This window comes from Triturus cristatus, chromosome 3_1 (genome assembly GCF_964204655.1).
Source record: "Triturus cristatus chromosome 3_1, aTriCri1.1, whole genome shotgun sequence".
In the NCBI taxonomy this organism is placed as follows: Eukaryota; Metazoa; Chordata; class Amphibia; order Caudata; family Salamandridae; genus Triturus; species Triturus cristatus.
Window position 1 is genome coordinate 404,840,427 of NC_140583.1, and position 17,212 is coordinate 404,857,638.

Consider the following 17,212-nt stretch of genomic DNA (forward strand, 5'->3'; position numbering starts at 1 on the left):
GGTCTCGTGTATATATTGGTGACGCGAGACCGACAGTGTGAGAAAATAGAAGACGAAAATGGATAGGATTATCTAGAAAAATGGCCACAAAATCCCCACTGTGGCGGCCATATTTGAATGGTCAATATTTGTAAAGAAAACCAATTGAATGGGTCCAAAAGGCCGGAGATGACCAAAAGGAATATTTAAAACACAGTCTTTCAATCGGAGATTTAATTCGTTAAAACAGGTCAAAAAAGTGTCGTTAAGAAAAACCCATTTGCAATAGACACAAATAGATGGTCCTCATGGTTCCTATCTAATGGACGCCATACTCGGTAAAAGGACCCTCTTACTCTGAAAATTAATTATTGAGAATGTTTGAACGACGAATGGGATAAAGTGTAATCAAAGAAAAACGAATGCCCATCTCCACTGTAATTGGGTGTCCGAGCCTCGTGTGTTAACGTGCTTAAGTGAAATCTAACATATTCTAAGTCTTCCATCTCAAGGAATACCAAAATTATAGGGATGCTGGTCCCACTTAAACCTGAGGTTCCACTGCAGGTCCCGCAAATGCCATCTTGCATTTTGAACAAGCACCATGCACAAGCAAGCATTTAGGTAGAATCAGTTGCAAGGAAATTACACTGTGGGCAGGAAAATGGCTCAGACACACAACAACCTTAGAAGGCTTTCGAGCTTCGGGCAATACTGTAAATTCCAAGCTAGGTGACATATGGGAGGGAAGCTCAATGCGCACATTTCAATATTTCACAGACACATACAAAATGCACTAGATTCTATTGAGATTTACAAATACACCATGCTCTAGAGGTACACAGAGAAAGCTTACAGGCCCTCCCTGACCACAATCCCCCCTTGCCACCCAAAAGGCACACATCACAATTTCCTAGATGGGGGAAATGGAAACTCAAAATATACCGCTCACTGGTGAACAACACTTCAGATTACATGGCAGCACTGAGACAGAGCTGAGAACGGGATGTGGAAGCACTGGAGGAGGAAGACTGACGGGAAGCAAAGATGACTTCTAGAGTACTGGCAGTCTCTATGCAACTGCTAATAATCCACATTTGTAAAGTGCGAACAATCACCCGTAATGGTCTCTAGGCGCTGGGGGCCGTCGGGAAGATTAAGCAAGCTATTGCCCAGAGTCACATGGTGCTGAGCTAATCTGCCGCCGGGGATCGAACCGTGATCCCCAGATTCCGGAGGAAGTCGCCCTGACCGCGGCGCCACACCTCTTGAGGCTCAAACAACTCAAATACTTACACAGGGTGTAATACCGACCCACAAAACAGAGTAAAATGGTAAGTCCCGATGATCCAAAGTCGCTGGCAAAACACTTGCAAAACCTTACCTCTGGTTGTGGAGAGGCTGGTGATACCTGAACCTAAAATTATGTTGCCGGGATTAATGGTGAATGGGCGGATGTAGATGCACTAGGTTGTTAGTGGTGGGTCTCCTTCTTGCTAAATATGCTCGATATTGGAAAATGGAAGGGGGCACCCTCTGTGGCAGAATGGTCACGCAGAATGGACTATTGTGCCAATGCTGAACACTGTGTATATAAATCTCGGGGCTGCCCCGAAAAACAATAAAATCAGGGGTACCTGGAGTATATATTCCACAAACTTTACGATTTGACTTTCTGAAGAACAATATCAACTTTATAACTTGTTATGGTACGAGGGAGAGAGAAGGTGGTGTCAAACACATCAGGATTCATATGCAAAGTATGAACAATTATATATGCTGTGAAAACCAATAAAGAGAGTTGAAAAAAAAGGTAGTATGCACATGAGGCCGACATATCATGATCATACCCTGAGTGTGCTCAACTCAGTGTGGCAGTAGAAAGGCCTTGAACGTCATCCTGTCCTGGCCAGCCCCAAAGAAGGGAATCCTTTGTGTGGGGTCTGTTCAGCTGGTTGATGGAAACCCCCAAAAATGTCAAGAGTTCAGCTGTCAATCGAAGGTATTCTATCAGTGACAGCAGCAAGCCTGTCTTTTATGACCAAAGGTGGGCAGCAACCACTGCCATCACATTTGAGAACACCAAAAAGGCAGAAGAAAGGCAGCACTGCATGGCAAATTGGAGGTGCTCAGATTACAATAAACCACAGATAACACCTGTGGGACTGCAGGATGAGTATCCGAATATAGGTGGCCTGCAAGTTCAGAGACAACATCATGTCTCCTGCGTCCACAGCAGAAAGAAACCAGAAGAGGGTGAGCATCTTGATTTCACTTTCAGCAGAAAGGCATTCAGTAGATGGAGATCAAGCACTACCCTGAGTCGTCTGTCTTTCGGTACAAGGAAGTAGAGCAAATTGCACTCCTCTTTACTCTTTGAAGCTGTCACACACTGGGTGGCCTCCTTGTCCAGCGGGACATCAACTCCTTGCAGCAGGTTTGCAGAATGGTCCACTGACAGTCGCTTTAATGTTGGGGAAAAATGAAAGGCAAGGCGCAGTCCATTTTAAAGATCTAGAAGACCGATCTGTCTGATGAGATGGTTCTGGAGCCAAGGAGAAAATGTCATATGCTTCCACCTCCTTGCTGAGCACGGACCTGGGAGGGCAAGTGAAAGCAATCACTTTCACTTGCCAAAAGAAGCATCAGTAGGGGAGGAAGAGGTAGAGAACAGCTATCCCTGCTGGTGCGAACAGCTTCAGCAGACACCACAACCTCTGCTCCGAAATGTCTGGGCCTGCTGCTCCTGCATAGGGTGGAAAGGCTGGAGTTGTCTGTAGGCTAGTCCCCTAGAATAAACCTTAAACATTCTGTACTATGGGCGGAACTGCTTGGCGGGAGACAAGGGTCCCAAGAATCAATCTGCATCTTAACTGCCCTTAAATCATTTAAGCGCCTAAGCAGCATCGTCACACAGCAGGACCATAAAGCACACCTGGAAATGTTCGCAAAATTAATTTGCATTCAGGTATGCCTCCAAAGCACTACACTGATGTCAATGGTTCTGTTAAGAGTCTATGGTGTCAAAACCAGCACGCAAGACCCTACTTCACTGTGTTCTGGCCATCATATATTTTTTTAACCAGAGAGGTCCAAATATCATCCGAAATGGTTGGCATGATTTTGGTGACAATTGCCCATAAAATATAGGTGTACCTGTCCAGAAGGCACACTGCATTCAAGGATCTTAAGGTCAAACTGACCGAACAGAAAAATCTCTTTCCGAAGGCATCTGTAAGTTCTCACTCGCTATCCAGAGGACTGGTGGGAATGGCATTAGAGAGCACTTTATTCGTTAACGTCTGTTGACCACCAGGCTATCCGGTGTATGGTGCATTTTCAGAGATTTCAGATCTTCGGGGGAACAGCCAATGTTCGCTGGCAACAGGTGTACTGACTCGAGGGCCTGAGCATGGATTGGACCAAATGGGAATAAAGGCGTCTATATGAGCATTGTTGAATTGTGATAGTGGCCCATTCGTTAGACCTACTTGAATGATCTCAATTAACAAGTTTACCTTGGTTCCAACAACAGACAATTGCTAATTAAGCACAACTACTCTGAAAGAGGATGTTTCTTCTACTGCTGGCTCAGGTGGCGAGTCTAGCTCAGTCTCTGGGGATGTATCTAGCCCACTGGCATTTTGTAAATCCAGTGTTTGCCTATCATCAATATAGTGAGGGGGGAGCATGTTGTCTGCATCTCTGCAATCATCCGTGCCTTGGAGAACATTTTGCAAAACTTAAATTGTGTCAGAGTTGGTTGAAAAGTCTAAAGCCTCTGATTGTACGGTCATTGAGGATTAGAGTCTGGATGCACCTTTGTGTTCTCTTACCGTGACACAGGCCGGAAAAAAGCCGGAGAGGGGTGTGGGTTAGATACCAATATCAGGATCAAGTCGGGGGGCCAGGGCCGGTAGCACCAGAGAAAACCTGAAGTCTCTGAAATAGCTGGAGCATGGCCTCCTTAAAGTCTGGAAATTGCTGCGGGGTTGACAATGGTCAGGTCAATTTGGGGCACACAGGGACCAACTGCAGGTCAGAGGCAGATACTTGTGGTTCAACTGTTATCGACCAAAGGGTCTGCGAATGCCTCTTAAGAATAGCAAGGTGAACTATTGGAAACAAGAATTCAATTTAAAAATGGAGCATTTCCTACTATGGGAGAATCTGGTGGCAGATTATTTGGCGATTAATTTATTAACATCTGGCAAGAATTAAATTTCTAAGGTGGTGGTTGACGTGATGGTTGGGTTATGCAATATCTAAAGATCGATAGATGGATGCTAACGTTCACGTGAAGGAGTTATGTGCAGAAAAAGACTTATGTGGTGAACAGTTTGGGTATTTTTTGGACAGGTGTTTCTGGACTGGCCGTATTTCTGGATGTTTGTCCAGAATCAGAGCGTAACATGTCACTTTGTGGTGCCTGGAAATGCAGGTCGAAGCCTTTTTAGCTTCAGTACCATTCCCAGACAGCAGGTGCATTCTCACAATTTGTCAGCCCAGTAACTCCAAGGAAGAGGCAATCAAAGCGTTGGAGAGTAGTGCCCAGAATATCAGCACCCGTTTCTCCAGAATGCTTTATAATAAATTCAATGCATAATCACAGATACGTATGTATGTGTAAACGAAAGAGATTAAATATGCGTTTGAATAAACTAAAAAAACTAAATATTCACAGCATTTACCATAATGCATCTGGGAGAACTGTAGACGAGCATGGAATGGTTTGGAATTGTATTGTTTAAAGATCTGCAATGTTATTGTTGGTAGTTACGGTTGCTCGCCGAAGGTTCCTGTGCGGTATGTTTGATCCAATAAATCATGGGAATTCACCTATTTCTGCAGCTGTTCTTCAACAACTTTATTATAACTTTCATTCTCTTCAGCTCTACTGAGAGTTAAGGATATTGGGTCGCAGTAATGCCAGGAAGAGAATTATAACTTTTGGGTAATAACATACGAATCAGGCTTTAGTGTCGATTCATACACGTTTTTCACCGGGCGACTTTGCCTGCTCTAAAACGTGAAATCTTTGGGGAAATAAGCCAGACATATGGTGTTATTATGGGCTGTTTATCCCGCCAAAATTGGGTCACAAATGTAGAGGTCAAGACTGTTTGCTCTCATAGTGTAAGGGGACAGACTAGTGGGGAGTTGCAATGAATGGCCATGAACACGAGCCTGGGAAAGAGAGAGAGAGTGTGAGTGTGAGTGTGTGTATGTATATGCGCGTCGGGGGAACTTACACGTTTCCAAAACGCAATACCCATAACCTATCTGCAATTGTAGAGCCAAACCAGGTGCGACAGTCTTTTTGTGATTGAACGATGCAAACATGCTATGTTTATATAATTGATTACCTGGAACATTTTCTGCTACTCTTCTGGGCTTCACAACAACCTTTACTCCGCCCCCAAAAACAGCAGCCCACATTCGACTGTTAAGTGGATGAGCTGCTATACGGAACAATTCATTGCTATTATCAGTCGAAAGTGCATGTATTAACAAGCTAAGATAGACTGCCACAACCGCTTCACAAAGCATTATGCTTAGCTTTGGTTGATCTTCATCTTGTGCAGAAGTTAGGAGGTTTATAAGTGAGCTCACACCTGCAAAAACAGAAAAAATAGAAGCCATCATTTATAATATCTTGTAAAGATTAATAAAGCTAAAATTTTAATACATTTTCACTTGTACATATCTTTGCAAAATGTGCATATCGCATGTTTCTTTAGATATTGAATAAATAGCTTTCACACCTAGTTTTTCATTCTGTTTTATTAGATTACGAAATACAGATTATACTCAAATTTCCACTGATATCTGGCTGGCAATTTTTGACCTTGTTCGAGGAAAAGCATAAAATGTCAATTATATCCATTAAGATTTCTCCTATCAGCCAATTACAATATGTTTGTTGACCTTCCGCGTTTATAAATTAAAGCCTTCCCGCCTTTTTTACCATCAGTCTTAGGTCAGCATTTTGCTTTCTCCCTTGTCCCATCCATGTCTTTGCCTGCCAGAAGAGGAAAAGTGACCAACGCTTGTTTGGGTAACTCTCTTGTACATGTTATATGGGCTATAAATGTAGGCCGAATGCTACAGAATTCATAATTTCTATTAACTGATTGTACTACATATTTGGGTATGCTACCATTACTTCAGCATTTTTACATAGGGATTGTAAGAAAGTGCAATAATAGTTGAGGAGGGTGAGAACCCAACTCAAATAATAATCACAATTGTTGTCTGGATAAGCCACACAAGTCCCTTAAGAAACCTGTTCTTATACTTCTGGTAGCTTGGCACTGATCAGTCAGGCTTAACTTAGATGGCAATGTGTAAAGTATTTATGCAGTACTCAGAGTGAAAACACAACGCAAGAACATTTTGAAACAACAGAATATTTTAATAAATAAAATGACACCAAAACGATAAAAATCCAATAAGCAGAACAGGGGATATGCATTTTTAAACTTGAATTAAAAATAGTACCAAAAAGCACAAAGCACCAACAACAGTTATCTAGTCGTGCTACACCAACTCAAAGTCGAAAGTTAAGACTGAGCGCGATGAGTGCAGGTCCGAAACAGAGACCACGTTCCAGGTGGAAAGTTTACCTTCTGACTTAGAAACTTTGATGGAGAAACAATGGTCGTCAGTGGGGCAAGATAGATCTGAAGCAGGGCTCAAAGACAGCGAGTTTCTGAAAAGCAAGGTCCAGGTGTAGTCGTTGTCAAAGACGGAAAAGCTCAGAGCGGAAGATGTCTGAAGTCCTTGTCCAGGAAGGCCTTGAAGTCAATAGACTGCTGCTTGGCGTCAGTACAGAGCAAGTCCTCTAGGATTCAGAAGCAAAAACGTTTCTGGAAGTTGGATCTCCTTTAGCGGGGAAAACCAGGGATTTGAGGCCGACCCGCACTTCACCGGTGGGCCACGTGACAGTTGGGCACTGGCGGGAAAGCCTTTTGGTTTTACGTAGGAAGATGACAACTGTCTCAAAGTGCCCTTTCCAAAATAGTAATATAAAATGTAACTTGACCATTAGTTGCATTTTAAATGACTATTAAAATCTTGAACCATTTTTGCAGCTACTACTCCCAAATTGAATTTAGCGCTTATTAAATGTATAGAGTAAAAAAGTGTTAATCGATGACCGAACCAGACTTGCAGTAAGAGCTGCTACCGGACGTAGGTGATGGGGTGGAGGGGAGGAGGTGGGGAGGGGGGAATTGCAATTTTTAAAAAAAGACTTACCTTTTGCAGCCATCCGCTGCTCTTCTCCGCCCTCGTAATCTTCTTGTTCCGGCCAGCGGCAGCAGGAAGCACCCGGGCAGACAGGCTCCGCTGAGCCAATCACAATGCTGAAATGCAGCGTTGTGATAGGTCGCCGACTGCAACAGGAAGCCTGTGCATGTTCCTGACCAGGCTGTGTAATGCAAAAAGAACAATTGATGGACAGAATGCAGAACAATGTCATACATTCACGCCAGTACAGAGATCTGGGCCTAAATCCATCATTTTTTTTCCTCACCATGACCCTGCGCCCAATGGGAAGCGTCCAGCCCGACCTGCCAGGCCAGGTCCTCCCTGGACTGGAAACAAAGAACTAGTTACTTACCTTTGGTAATGCTTTTTCTGGTGGATACAGTATCTGCCTGTGGATTCCTCACCTTGTGAATATCCCCTGCGCCAGCATTCCACGGAACTTTTCTTTCCCAGCACTCCACGTCGACGTGGGCGACGTCATAATGCATCGGCTCCGCTCGCGACTCCATTCGACGTCACCGGAGCCATAAGAAGCCCACGTCGGCGTGATGACGTCAGTTCCACCCATTTTTTCCGTGCCTTCGAGGCGAACAGGTGGACTAACGACAGACTCAAAAAATACACAGTATACAATATACCAATACACATACATAATATGCAAATGAAAGGAATGCAGAGTAAACCAAGCATTTCCTACAACTGTACCATACAGCATAAAAACATAACTACAAGACCTCTTTCATGGTATACAAAGGTGGACAACGGGGAGGCGGGTGGGTCAGTGAGGAATCCACAGGCAGATACTGTATCCACCAGAAAAAGCGTTACCGAAGGTAAGTAACTTGTTCTTCTGATGGATACATCTGCCAGTGGATTCCTCACCTTGTGAATAGATTCCCACAGCAGTCCCCACTCCCGGAGGAGGGTGTCCACCTTCCTATACCAGAAAGTCTTGCAAGACAGAGCGCGCGAAGTGGCTCTCCCTCCTCATCTCAGAGTCCAAGCAATAATGCTTTGCGAAGGTATAGAGGGAGGCCCAAGTCGCGGCTTTACAAATGTCTGCCACAGGAACACCCCGGGCCAAAGCAGATGTAGATGACTTACCTCTAGTTGAATGAGCTCTAATGCCCTCAGGAGGGGTCTTACCAGCCAGGGCGTAGCAGATCTTGATGGCCAGGATAATCCATCTCGACAACGTGCGCTTATGCACCGCTCTCCCCATGGAACGTCCAACATAACCCACGAAGAGCTGATCGTCCAGACGAAAGTCCTTTGTTCTGTCCAAGTAAAAGCTTACAGCTCTCTTTGGGTCCAGGCGATGTAGCCTTTCCTCCTCTTTGGAGGGATGAGGAGGAGGATAGAAAACAGGGAGAGTAATGGACTGCCCCAAATGAAACTGAGTGACCACCTTTGGCAGGAAAGCAGCCCTGGTCCTCAGAACCATCCTTTCAGCATGCAAGGTTAAAAACGGGGGTTTGGAACTAAGAGCTTGAAGCTCACTCACCCTCCTTGCCGAGGTTATGGCTACAAGAAAAACCACCTTAAAGGACAACAGCCTCAAAGGACCACTATGAAGAGGCTCAAATGGGGACCCCATTAAAAAGGTTGAAACAAGATTAAGGTCCCACTGAGGCATTACAAATGGAGTGGGAGGAAACATGTTTGTAAGGCCCTTGATGAACCTCAGAACAACCGGGGACTTGAAAAGTGATGGTTGATCTGGAAGGCACAGAAAAGCAGATAAGGCCGAAAGATAGCCCTTGACTGTGGCCACAGCACAGCCCTGCTGAGCCAAGGAAAGAGCAAACTGGAGAACATCAGAAATATGTGCTTTTAAAGGGTCAACGGACCTCTCTCCACACCATTTTACAAATTTAGACCACCTGTAGGAGTTAACGGACTTGGTGGAGTGTCGCCTGGCCGATAAAATAACATCCACCACATCAGGTGGGAGAGAGAAGGAACTCAGGTTGCCCCGTTCAATCTCCAGGCATGAAGGTGTAAGCTCTGGAGGTGGGGGTGTAGAACCTGCCCCTCCGACTGCGAGAGGAGGTCTGCCCTCAGAGGGAGACGGAGCAGAGGGCACGAGGAGAGGTGGAGAAGATCCGTATACCACACCCTTCTTGGCCAATCCGGGGCGACCAATATGACTTGGGCCCGGTCTTGGCGAATCTTCCTCAGAACCCGAGGAATCAAGGGTATGGGAGGAAACGCGTAAAGGAGTCGTGAGCCCCAACTCAACTGAAACGCGTCCCCCAACGCCCCCTGCATCGGATACTGGAGACTGCAGAATGACGGGCAGTGCGCGTTCTCGAAAGTGGCAAACAGATCCACCCGAGGAGTTCCCCACGTCCGAAAGACGTGACGAACTACCTCCGGATGGATCCTCCACTCGTGGTCGGCGGAGAACTGCCGACTGAGACTGTCTGCACGCACGTTCAGCACCCCGGCCAGATGATTTGCCATCAGACAAATCTGATAGTCCTGAACCCAGGACCATAGATGTAAGGCCTCTCTGCATAGACAAAGAGACCCCACACCTCCCTGCTTGTTGACATACCACATCGCGGTCGTGTTGTCTGTCAGGACTTGAATCGACTGACTGCGAAGGGAAGGGAGGAAGGCCTTGAGCGCCAAACGAATCGCCCACAATTCCAGAAGGTTGATGTGAAGCAACCTTTCCTCTGGAGACCACAGACCCTTGATCTCCAGGTCCCCCAGATGCGCACCCCACCCTAAGGTGGATGCATCCGTTATCACTGTGGCCACTGATGGAGATAGATGGAAGGGCTATCCCTGCGACAGATTGCCCTCTACACTCCACCAAGACAGATCCGCTGCAGCTTCTCTGGAGATCTTGACTGACTCCCTGAGATCCCCGTTGTGCTGATACCACTGCTTGCGGAGGCACCACTGGAGCGCCCTCATGTGCTAGCGTGCATGGTTGACCAACAGAATGCAGGAAGCGAACAGACCGAGCAGACGAAGGACCTTCAGAACTGGAACAACCGCTCCACTGTGGAATAAAGGGACCATCTCCTGAATGTCGAGAATCCTTTGAGGAGGAGGGAATGCTCGACACACAGTAGTGTCCAGTACTGCCCCTATAAACAGGTTGCGTTGAGAGGGCACCAGGTGAGATTTGGGCACATTGATTGAAAAACCCAAGTCGAACAACAGCTGAGTTGTCACCTGCAGATGACGCTGCACCATCTCTGGGGACTCTGCCTTCAGAAGCCAGTCGTCCAGGTAGGGAAAAACCGGAATCCCCGACCTCCTGAGATGAGCAGCCACCACTGCCATCACCTTTGTGAAGACTCGAGGTGCGGTAGTAAGACCAAACGGGAGGACCGCAAACTGGTAATGTTGCGACCCAACCGTAAAACGGAGATACTTCCTGTGCGACTTCAGGATTGGGACATGGAAGTACGCGTCCTGCAAGTCGAGCGACACCATCCAGTCTCCTTGCTGCAACGCTTGAAGAACCTGCACAAGGGTCAGCATCTTGAATTTCTCCTGTCTCAGGTAAAAGTTCAAGATTCTCAGGTCCAGTATCGGACGCAATCTGTCGTCCTTTTTGGGAATCAGGAAATAACGGGAGTAGCATCCCTGACCCCTTTCCTGCTCTGGAACCACCTCTATTGCACCCTTCTGAAGCAAGGCTAGAACTTCTTTCTGCAAGAGAAGCAGATGGTCTTCCGAGCAATAACCTTGGCAAGGAGGATAAGGGGGAGGAAACTCCCGAAAGGGAAGGGCGTACCCAGTCTCCACGAGGTTCAAAACTCAAAGGTCGGTTGTAACAGATTTCCAACCCCGTAGAAAGTAGGACACCCGACCCCCCACAGGTCTTACATGATCCAGGATGGGGGATCTAGGGCTGCTTCCCTGAAGCCTCATTTGGAGCAGAGGAGGATGAGGAAGAAGAGGGGTTGCGTCCAGAACCTCTCCGACTCCTTTACTTCCCTCTATAGGACCTATAGAGGGGATTCTGCTGCTGCTGTTGTTGCTGCTGTTGGGGCTGTCTGAAGGAGCGAAAAGACGATCTTCCGAAACCCCTAAACTTACGAAAAGACGAACCCCTAGCAGGAGCCTGCAGACCCAAGGACTTCGCCGTCAGTCTACTGTCCTTAAATCGCTGAAGGGCAGAGTCTGCTTTCTCCCCAAACAGCTTCTGTCCGTCGAATGGAAGATCAACCAGCGTAGCTTGAACATCAGCCGAGAACCCCGAGGAACGGAGCCAAGCCTGCCTCCTTGCTGCCACAGACGACCCCATAATTCTCGCCACCGAGTCCGCCGTATCCAGCCCTGACTGGATCACTTGTCTGGCAGCTGCCTGAGTGTCCGCAACAACCTCCAAGAAGGACGACTTATCCCCCTCAGGCAACTTAGGGGCCAAAGATTTAATGGAGTCCATCAGGGCATGCACATAACGCCCCAGAAGGCATGTAGCATTAGACGATTTCAACGCCATACTTCCTGAGGAAAAGGTCTTTTTGGCTGCCTGATCAACTTTTTTGGATTCCCTGTCAGCTGGAGACTGAGGGAAGGCACCCGAAGCATGTTTAGAACATGAAGCCTGCACAACCAGGCTGTCCGGAGAAGGATGAGTAGACAAAAAGTCAGGATCCCCTGGTGCAACCCTGTACCTTCTTGCCACCTGTCTGCACACTGCCGGAGATGAAAGAGGTTTCTTCCACACCTCCAAGACCGGCTCCAAAATGGCGTCATTGAAAGGCAACAAAGGCTCTGAAGTCGAAGACGGAGAATGCAACACCTCTGTTAGCAAGTTGGATTTGTACTCCACAGAGGGCAGCTGCAAATCCAAAAGCTCTGCTGCCTTCTTGATCACCACATGATAGGGAGCCAATTCCTGAGGCGGAGAACACCTGGCAGACGTATGCTCCCACTCCGGGGTTGTATCCAACTCACTTGCTTCTTCAATACCTCCAAATTCATCAGAAGAAGAGTCAACTTCACCTTCTTCCACCTCTGCTCGATATCTCCCTTCCTCCAACACCCTCTGGGCCTCCCTTCTCGACCGGATCCGGGGAGCCGGCGTTGACGACGTCTTACGCGGCGTCGGTGGAGCCAGAGGTACCGGAGTCGGCGGCGCCATAGGTGGAGTCGGCGCCGCCGGATGCGGCGCCGATGGAGTCGGCCTCGGCGTCGAGGAAGGCTCCGAAGTCTGCTGGTCCCTCCGAAGTCAAATCGGATCCCCAGACGGCGCCGGAAACTGCCAAGAAGGCGCCATCGGCATAAAGGGGGCCTGAGCATATTGCCGCGGCACCCCTAGCGTAAATGCCATCGGACCCACGGGACCAGTTGGTGCTCCGGATGGGTAGGCCGCCCTATTAAATATGCCATACATAGAATTCAAAAAATTTGTAGAATCTGTACCTGGAGCCGGGAATCGAGGAAAAGGAACAGACCCTGTATCCCCTTGTGGGGTCTCCGGCGTCGGCTCCGCAGTATCTTCCACCGGAGCCGCAGATTCTTCAGGCACCGGAACAGACTCTTCTTGTTCCTGCCCATCCATAGAAGCATCCGACTCCACTCGAACCGGAGTCGAAGCCTTAGACGGAGCCGATGACTGCGTCGGGGACTGAGCCGGAGTCCGCTCCTTCGAAGGAGAATGCCTTGGTGACTTCGAAGGAGAAGGAGACAAAGCTTTGCTCCGACGTCGACGGGGCGAAGCCGACCTCGACTTCCTGGACTTCGAGGACCGACGTCGAGAAGAATGCTTCCTCTTTTTGTGGTGCTTCTTCGATCTCGAAGACCTCGAAGTCGATGACTCCCTCTTCGACTTCTGCTTTTTCCTCCCTCTCTTCTCCTCACCGATCTTCTTCATGAAGAGCTTAGTCTTCCTTTCTTTGAGCGCTTTCGGATTCATGCTCCTACAGCATCCGCACTCCTCCATATCGTGGTCCGAAGAGAGGCACCATAAACAGTTCTGGTGTGGATCCGTCATTGACATCAGACCTCCACATTCCCTACAGGGCTTAAAGCCCGACTTCCTAGTCGAAGACATACCGATTTAAACACAGTTACACCGCTAAACTACAAAGTAGCTAGAGAGCACTGGAAAAAAACCGTTGCGCGTCGATGGCGCGGAAAAAAGGGAACTGACGTAATCACGCCGACGTGGGCTTCTTATGGCTCCGGTGACGTCGAATGGAGTCGCGAGCGGAGCCGATGCATTATGACGTCGCCCACGTCGACGTGGAGTGCTGGGAAAGAAAAGTTCCGTGGAATGCTGGCGCAGGGGATATTCACAAGGTGAGGAATCCACTGGCAGATGTATCCATCAGAACATCCTTTCAGCCCTCATCAGCCAGGATAGCTTGACTACTGAAATGCAAAAAGAACAATTGGTGGACAGAATGCATAACAATGTCATATTTTCACCCCAGTACAGAGATCTGGGCCTAAATGCGTCATTTATTTGCTCAACATGCCATTCCAGTTTGGACCCAGCCATATGCAAATCAGTCTTGACCCTGCGACCAATGGGAACAGTCCAGCCCGAACTGTCAGTCAAGGTCCTCTCTGGCATGGAAACAAGCATCCTAGAACCGGTTTCGGGCTTTCAGCCCTCATCAGCCAGGATAGCTTGACTCCAGTGGCATGAAGAGCATGGGATCCACGTCTGGGCAATGCAGCCTGGTAGGAACATGCAAAGTGCGCATTAACTGTTTGGTCGGTCCAAGAGGTCCGGACAAAATGTTCATGCGCAGTTAGGGAGTGCACACCACTCCTCCCCTGCTCTGGCCAGCCCCACCACTGACTACAATAGGAAAAGTAAAATGAAAATAACAATATGTTATCATCATTTTACTTTCCCTTTTAAGCAGTGAGCTGACGCTCCAGGAGCAGCCACTGCAGACTTACCCAAGTGAAAAAGGTCTGTGGAGATTTTTCAGTGCCAGGACCGGTGAAACATGGAATACACATGTCATACAGTATAACTGACATGCACCCTGCCCTGTGGGCATTTAGGGTCCACCGTAGGGGTGACTTATATGTAGGTTTAGGCCTGTGAAAAGGTTTGTTTGCCAGGTCATCCAGGCTGCAATGACAGGCATGGAGACATGTTTTACAGTGCCACATTAGTATGTGGCATATATAGTGCAGCAGACCACTAGTAGCATTAATTAACTGGCCCTGCGTACAATTACTACCATATACTAGGGAATTATAAGTATATTAATTGTGTCGATTAGGATTATGCCACTTTTACCATGTTTAAAGAGGAAAGCACATGCACTTTGCCACTGGTTCGCAGGGGGTAAAGGTACAGTGCTGTGGCCAACAAAAACTGTGTCAACCACAGAAGACAAAAAAACTAGGGTGACCCAGTAGAAAGGGCAAATTTCCAATGGGGAGTCATTACACTAGGGTCATTACATCGAGGGGCTTGCATGATAAGTAACCCTTCCATTACATATGTCTTTTAAGTCGAGTAGGTAATTAAGTTAATGTTTAAATGTAGCTAGACGTGTATATATATTTTTTTACTGAAAAAAATGAACGCCTAAAAGGACATTATAGTTAGGGGAAAATGTCATACTGTTTTAAACTAAAAAAGAAAAAACACTTAAATTCACCAGTTATAGTGATCTCAAGTAACTTACTTGTGCCCTAAAGTAACTATAACTCGTGCTCTAAAGTAACTATAACTCGCATCCCTACAATCTACAGTGTTGTCACAATGATGTAATTTCAGATGTTATAGTCATTTTATCAATGTCAAAGAACGTGTCACAAGTGATGTGATATGGGAGATAATTATCAGTGCACTGTGAGGGCATGTGTTATAGCGCAAGAAAAAAAAAATTTGGGCTCCAGGGAGGGCTAAACACCAGCCCTAGGGGGGGCAGGGTATCCGTACGCTACCCCCTTCTATCCGTTTCTCAAGTTTTTTTCAGGACAAGGGACTGAGTCCCCAAGTCCTAAGATGGCTGCCGCCACATCGTTGTTGATGTGGTGGCAGCCAATCAGATCTCATCTTGAGATCTGTTGGCTCCACGGATCCTTTGCAGCCTACAATATCTATACATTTTGAGCCTTTATTTCTCGTGCCCTAAGTTAACTATAACACACGCAACTGTTGCAGTGATATTATCAATGATGTGATACAAGATGTTATGAGTGAAGTAATAAGTGAAGTAATTAGTACAGCAAGGCGAGGGCGCAAGTTATAGTTAGCTTTGGGCTCAAGTTATATTTACTAAAGCAAACTATTACTATAACTGGTGAATTTCTGTGGTTTTTTGTGTTTTAAATAAAGAGCATTTATAGTTAAAAAAAGATTTTTTTTACATAAAGTAATATTTAATTACAATACGTAATTCTAACCCCCCCACCACACACAGCTGTAGGCCGTACATGGCGGGAAGTTGGGTGAATGGCCTGGCCTCAGTCAAGGCCCTGTTGCCAACACCCTGCATGCAGCTAAACCCCTGCATGCAGCCAGCCCCAAGCTACACTCTGCCTTTGGCCGTGTGCAATAGAGGGTTGGACACAAGGCCTGTGGCCAGGCCCTGGGCCCAACCCCACACTGCACATGGCCTCCGGCTGTGTGCTGTGGGTGGTTGGCCAAAGGTCCTGGCCCTGAGGATCCAGTGTGATATTTAGGGGGAGGGTGGTATGAAGCACCCTCTCCCCAGATCAATGTCGGCGCTAGGGACCCCATCCCTCATCAACATTTTAAGGGGGAGGGAGACAAAAAAACCCTACCCGGGCAGGTATCGACCCCAGGGGCCCCATTCCTTTGGGCCTGGTGTTATCATTAGGAGGAGAGGAGCATATGGCCCCCCTCCCCGGATCAATTTTACCCCAGAGATCCCATTCCCCGCGACCCGCCACCCTACTAAGGGGGAGGGGGCATGCGGTCTGCCTCCCCTGCCCGATTTCGGCTCTGGTGACCCCATCTCCTGGGGCCCAACACAATATAAGGTGGGTGCCCTGGTGTACACCCAGAGAACCCACCATAGTATTTTGGGGTTCCCCAAGGCCCCCGCAGCTCCAGCTGGCTCCCTGAATCCAGCGGGAGCCGGCATTGCTCCCGCCTGCAAGGGGCAGCTTCTAATGCTGCCCCCTGCGGGAGGGGCAATATTTTAATCTGTGTAAAGTCTGCTCCCAGCGGGCGGGGGCATTTTTTAAGTTCCTGCCCGCTGGTACCGGACATTGTGTTTGCTCCCACTTGCCGCAAGTTTTGAAAACACTCCCGCCAAGTGAGAGCAAACACAGGTTTCCTTGCCCACATCAGTGCTGACAGGGAAACCGCTATGTCCGTGGGTGGGCTCCACGGGAAATAAAATTTGAGCCAACCCTGGGGGATGGAGCCCCCAGGGCCATTATTGGCTTAGGCAGGGGGACTGAGTGCCCCCCCTTTCCTTGATTTGCGTCCCTGTGGGAAGGGGTCCCTGGGGCCTCTAGAGACTGCCCTTAAAACATGCCGTGGGCCCCGGTTGACTGGGTTCCCAGCGTCGAAAGCAGCCCTGGGATGGGGATCATGTGCCCCCTCCCCCTTTAAACATGGAGGGCCCCAGAAAATGTTATCACCAAGGCTGAAGTCAGCCCGAAGAGGGGGCCCGGGAGCCCCCTCATCCTTTAAAATTTGTCTGGGCCCCAGGAGATGGGTTCCCCGGAACCAAAAACGGCCCAGGGAAGAGGGCAAGTGCCCTCAGAAACGTGCGCCGGGGGATGGGGTACCTGGTGCTAAAATTGTCCTGGGGAGGGGATTCCCCTCCCCTCAACAACAGCACCGGGCCCTGGGGAATGGGGTCCGTGGGGCCGTAATCGGCCTCTGGAGGGAGGACAGGCCTGTTCCCTCTCCCAGAAGTAAACATCTCTTGTCGCGAGACTTGCCGCTCATGGTGGAGGGACAGGGATGCGGGAGGGGGTGGGGTGGGGTGGGCGGGGAATAGGGGGATTAGGAGAAGCCTTAAAAAAAATTAAG

The 17,212-nt window shown here is 48.1% G+C and overlaps 1 protein-coding gene across 3 annotated transcripts in view; it reads right to left on the minus strand.

The window, feature by feature from the left end:
- DMXL2 (Dmx like 2) overlaps positions 1 to 17,212 on the minus strand; it is a 2,034,639-nt gene that overhangs the window by 924,322 nt on the left and 1,093,105 nt on the right. For all 3 annotated transcript variants that reach the window (XM_085644194.1, XM_085644192.1, XM_085644193.1), the window contains exon 28: positions 5,346 to 5,594. In XM_085644194.1, coding sequence (XP_085500320.1) covers positions 5,346 to 5,594 — 249 coding nt within the window. The remainder of the gene's footprint in view (positions 1 to 5,345; positions 5,595 to 17,212) is intronic.